This window comes from Cynoglossus semilaevis, chromosome 19 (genome assembly GCF_000523025.1).
Source record: "Cynoglossus semilaevis isolate Cse_v1.0 chromosome 19, Cse_v1.0, whole genome shotgun sequence".
In the NCBI taxonomy this organism is placed as follows: Eukaryota; Metazoa; Chordata; class Actinopteri; order Pleuronectiformes; family Cynoglossidae; genus Cynoglossus; species Cynoglossus semilaevis.
In genome coordinates, this window is record NC_024325.1 from 10,343,060 (window position 1) to 10,348,607 (window position 5,548).

At 40.8% G+C, this 5,548-nt stretch overlaps 1 protein-coding gene across 11 annotated transcripts in view; it reads right to left on the bottom strand.

The window, feature by feature from the left end:
- Positions 1-5,548, bottom strand: part of stard13a (StAR related lipid transfer domain containing 13a) — a 48,835-nt gene that overhangs the window by 34,400 nt on the left and 8,887 nt on the right. For 10 of the 11 annotated variants that reach the window (XR_001761629.2, XM_025065793.1, XM_025065791.1 and 7 more), the window contains 3 exons: positions 4,703-4,837; positions 2,769-2,924; positions 70-100 (listed from right to left, as the gene is read on the bottom strand). Coding sequence is in view for 10 of the 11 variants with exons in the window: in XM_025065793.1 (XP_024921561.1) it covers positions 70-100; positions 2,769-2,924; positions 4,703-4,837 (322 nt within the window). In the remaining variant the exon portion in view is untranslated. Of the gene's footprint in view, positions 1-69; positions 101-2,768; positions 2,925-3,329; positions 3,638-4,702; positions 4,838-5,548 lie in introns of those variants that run through there. The other variant, XM_025065795.1, reaches the window with a different exon arrangement.

The following is a 5,548-nucleotide window of genomic DNA, read 5'->3' on the forward strand; positions in this document are numbered from 1 at the left end:
AACACCCCTTTTCTCCCCAACCCCCCTTTTACGTCCCCCACTCACACACACACACACACTTTGGGTTACCTGCTGATCCACTGCTGATCCTTCCAGCTGCCTAAAAAAAGGAAAAGGAAAATGTTAATAAACAAGACCAACAACAAATCCAATAAAAGAAAATCAAATTTCTCATGTGAACATGAACATGTTAAGACTCTGAAGAATGGGATCTAAATATTAGCTGGAGACAGTGACTCAGTTTCCCTGAAACACAGCCACACTGGAGACTGACCCACATTCAGAATCTGGTTTAAACCAAACAGGAACAGGAAGATTTGCTCAGTGTTTATCCTCAACAATCACATGAAAAGCCAATAATTCAAACCATCTTCATTATTTGTTTTAATGATGAAGAGATTTATTTGGAATAAAAAACACACAAATATAACATCCCAGTGACACTGACAGGACACATCATTTCAAATTCCCTCAGGAAACGCAGTTTAGGTCCTAAAATCTCCTGTGCTCTCAAACGTCAGCTCCTGATTGAAATAGAATGTAAGGCACGAGAAAAAGAAAGTACATTTTATCAGAGGGACACGGCCTCTTATTACACTTACTGTTAAAGACACAGGAAATTAAAGCTTTGTCAGCAATTATGAAGAATACCTCAGAACAACAGTGCAGAGGATATTACAAAAACCAGTGGACTTGATGGTTCTGATCATTTCCCAACCATTGTGTTATCCCAGATATGACATGTGTAATGTCACCAGTTACAGGAAAACCTTGAGCATCTGGGATTTACCCACTGACTGCAATTTGCTCACATTCCTCACTCCGATGGGTTTTCCCGCCACATCAGAGCTGTTACTAACTCATAATAAACTGTCATTGATTAAATACACTGAAGAGTGTTGTATGGTATATATATAATATTTGATTATCTCATCCACATGCCCAGGTGCTTGATGGGAGTAATTGGGAATTTAATGATTTGGAGTGATGTTCCAATTGTTTTGTTTTTTTTAATGCTTGTCACAACCTTCAAATCTGATCCGAGAACTCTCTCATCATAGTAGTAACCATGTTAGTAGTACCAAGTCACATGACCAGGGACAAATCCTCACACAGACCACCAGAGGCCAGCCTAGAAACATTTTTATTAATAAAATAAAACCATGTGTGAAGAATAATCCACACTTTTAGCACTTCTTTTGATAAAACGTTTGTTGTGGGGACCCTTTCTACTTGTCGGGACATTTTCAGGTCCCCACCGAGCAGAGGTTTAAGGTTTGGTTAGTTAGATTAGAATAAAAACCAGGTTGGGCTGAGGATTAAGACTAGCCAAACATATTTAAAGATTAGGGTTAGCGTAGTTAGAGGATCCTTCTTGTCTATGTGAAGAACTCACAACCTATGAAAACTAGACTGTGTGTGTGTGTGTGTGTGTGCGTCAGGTTGGACAGCTGCAGTTTATCAGTCATGGTTAGGTGAAAATAAACCCACTCCTTTACATCAGTCTGATCCCATAACCCCTAATACTCTCTCTCTCTATCTCTCCCCCTCCTTCTGTAACAGCACACACACACACAGTATGCACACACAAACATCAGGCAGGCTGACATTCACTCTTCCTATTTCTGACATTGATTTTAGCCAGAATTCACCTGTGCACTGTGCAGAGGTCAGGTCAACAAAATCCACTGTCTTTCTTTCAAACATCTGATAATCACAGACTTCCGTCTGCCGTCACTAAATGTCAAAGATCATATAATTTTTCTGACTGACAGAGCAAAACTAACATACAGCGATAAAATCAACAAATCTGGAAAGTATTGCATGTAAAATGATCACGAATACTTGTTTATAAAAACACAGAATCATGTTTGTGTAAATAGTAGCGTGCATGCATGTTGTTACTACACACAGCCCTACATTTTATTCATACTGTCGTTTTGTATTTAAACCTGGACGTAGAAAAATATCTCTCACGTATTTTGACAAGAATTTATGGTAATGTATCATGTTTTCTTTTTTTTGTTTTTCTTTTGCGGCAGACTTGGCCCTGCTCCAAAGTGCTGACTCTGACTGTGTGTGACCTTGCAGACTGCACTGCTCAGAATGTGAGCGCTGTCTCACCCTTTTAGTTTCACCTACTCATACATCACAACATCAAGAAACACACCAGCTTCACAGAGAGCCCACAGAGGAGGAGGAGGGAGGATTATTTAGTGCAGAGAAAATGTAAGGCATTGCACTTATATACACAAATTATTTACTTTATTTGCAGGATTTCCTACAGGGTCACTGACACTAGATTTTGACAGACAATTCAGGTTTTCTTCAATAGGGAGTTCACACCAAATGCAATAGATGCGAATTGAGCAGCATCTCTACATACACAATCAACGTAAATGGCACCACAACGTGCGATTTAATATCAGGCGGCCTCATTAGAGCTTCTGACAAATTGAACTTTTCAGGCGGCATCGTGCTGCAACATCCAATCAGTGATGTGTTACTGCTGACTTCGAAAAGCTTAACACTGCCATGTGTGAGCACCAACACTACTGCTATGTTTTATCGGGAATAGGAAAAAAAAAGAAAAGGCATGGGCAAAAGTTAGCCAGCAGGTGGCACTCGCTGATCGCTGGCTTGTTTTACTGTGTTACTGACTGCATTTTGATCCAAAAATGATCAAGTGATGCGATAAAGGCATTTCAATTTTTTATTGCATCTATCGCATTTCTTGTGAACGCAGCATTCATCCCATTCTGGCTTACCCTGACTCGTCGAGCATGAAGATGGGCAGGGGAAGAGAGGGAAGATCGGGTCAACGGCCTGCTGCGGGTCAGAGGTCGTGAACGCCGTCTGGTAAGGGGTTCTGATTTTTCTGGGCTCGAGGCTGTGCTCATCATCCTTCGCACTGTGGGAGAACCCTGGAGAGGCAGAAGGGGGGGGGTCCAACATTAGTACAAATAGAGAAGACGGTCCACGACTCTGTTGTTGGCCACAGCCCACTGTTAGCGATGGTGATAATAAGAGTTTTAGAGGGGAAAAAAAACTGTAAACTGTTTTCTTACTTGGTGTCCTCGCTGTGGTTTGGGTTGAGCTCACACCAAAACACTACATATGACTCTAATAGCCACGAGCTGTGCCACCAATATAACTAACTTTCCGGTTAGTTGCATATTTAGGGAAACCCAAGTGAAAATACTAGTTTATATATATGTATGTATAAATATAGACTGGTTTGTTTAGAACAGCATGTATTTGGAAAATCCCTACCACTAACTCTGACTGGGTCTGTGATAAATAAAAGCCTGTTGCCTTCAGTGTCTTACCCCACTCTGTCTTCGGGTCACCTTCTCCAGCTGCAGCTCTCTGTGTCTCTGTGGACAGTATTCACTTGGGGATTGTTTGAAGTTGTAAATCACTGCTACTCATGTGCGTTCAGAAAAATTCCCTCCCTTATCTACAAGTATCCTCCAGTCCCTGCTCACTGACAACACTGGAAAGTCCATCTCTGGCTGACCCCGTGACTCAGCTACTGTACCCACTCCAGTCCTCTGTTTCCCGCCTTTCTCTCCGCGCCGACTGTCTGTAAACGGCGTGGATTTTCCCTAAAAGTGCATGTAGAGTGTACTCTCTTTCTCCCTCCATCACTCTGATACAATGCTTGCCTGTGTAGAAATGTTTCGCTGCTGAAGTTGTGCAGCATTTCAATCATAGACATGGAATGATGCTGTGGCTATTTCTTCACTGTGTGGTCACAGTTAGATAACAGCTTCAACGGCTGTGTTCCCAGAACAAAGGCTCCACAGTTTAAACTGAAACTGAAGAAATGCCTCGTCTAAACTGGATTTCCACATTTGGTGCTTTTGACTACAGAAGATTGTTTCCATGATATATTTGGCAGATATATTGTATTTTGTTGGTGTATCTGTATCTGTAGATTATTGTGTTAAACACTAAACAAAGTATATTTGGTACGAGCAAATAAATACATTTTCTACAAATAATTTTTTTATAATTTTTTATAATACGACTAAGTAACAGCCCAGTTCCGTTAAATCTCTTTAAATAAATTGATTGGACTTTACTAGATAAAGAAATTAAAAGTGTCAAAGAAACAAATTCCCGGCCGGGCTGGGAAAAGCAGCATTTTAATAAGAATTCCCAAACCTCTCTGCTGTTGGTTTAAGAGCTTTTTGAGGTTACCTGATTTACACGTGGTAAGCATAATGAGGCAGATGGAATGCCCAGTGAGTGGAGACCACAGCAGCACAGCAGCAGTCATCTACACACTGTTCTCCCTCCTGAACTTAGATTAAATACACGTTTCAAAATGAACAATAGTATCTGTGGTTGCCTGGGTGGGTGGGTGGGTGGGTGGCTGGGTGGGCTACTGCTGCCATCTCCAGATGGTTGCCAGACAATTGAGAGACTACCTGATTTATGAAAAGGCTTTAAAGACAGAGAACAACAGGACTGGAAAGCATCCAAACCATTATACTTAATTAATCTACCCTATAGACGGAGACTGCAGACCAGGCAGCCTCAGTCTCCTGAGTCGGCGCTCTGTTCCACATGTGTGCGGTTCTCTCTTTCACTTACCAGTAATGGGCTTGTGTTCGTTTCAATTGTATCAAAAAGTGTTAGTAGCACCTTTAAGATATACACAGGTATTATTATATTTAGTGACTAATGAACTTACAGTGGAATTCCGCTGCTCCTGGTCACCACTGGTCACATCTGGATGGGTAGAGTCAGCATTCTCTAGAGTGTGGTTTCCATCACCAAGCTCATCTACCTTGCTCTTCAAGAGGGTTATGGAGTCACACGCTGCAGCCTTATCACAGAGAGAACAACAAAGATATATATGGGGGAAAATTATAAGGTAGTGTTCACAGTTTTCCATAAAAATCAATAACAGTTCCCAACACAAGTAGTTAAATTAGATTGTTTTTTCTAATAGCCTGCGTAGGTGGCAGTAAAACTACTCAAAGAATAGGAGCTCTATTTCAACCAAAGACTAAGAAGTTAGAGGATGGGAGGAGCAGGATCAGCTCTCAGAGAAAGACTACTAAAAACTTTTTGTGTTCCATAAAGCAACTTCTGAGGCAACAACAGAAATGTAATGTTTTAACATTTGTGCTTGATTCATACAGATTTCCAAATAATGAAAAAAAAGTGTCTTGTTGCAAAGGGAGCATCGTCTCAGTGTCAGCATTTGCCATTATGTGCGTTTCTTTAATCGAGGGTACGGTGGCTCATTTGGAGGCAAAGCTTCTGGTCTCCAAAAGGTGAATTTTTTTTTTTTCTGCAGACACTCAACTGTAGATCAACATCTGGATTTTAAAGTACTACTGTGGAATGAGAAATTCTCAATGAGGCAGCTGTAGAATGAAGATGACAGAAAAATAAAAAAGAATAAATGTTAATATGCAAATAGAATAACTGAATCGTGGGGAGAAAACACAACAAAAATGACTGGATTAGACCAGCAACACAGTAATGTAAACGTGTTTCCTTTATCCATGTCACAGTTGTGCACATTCCT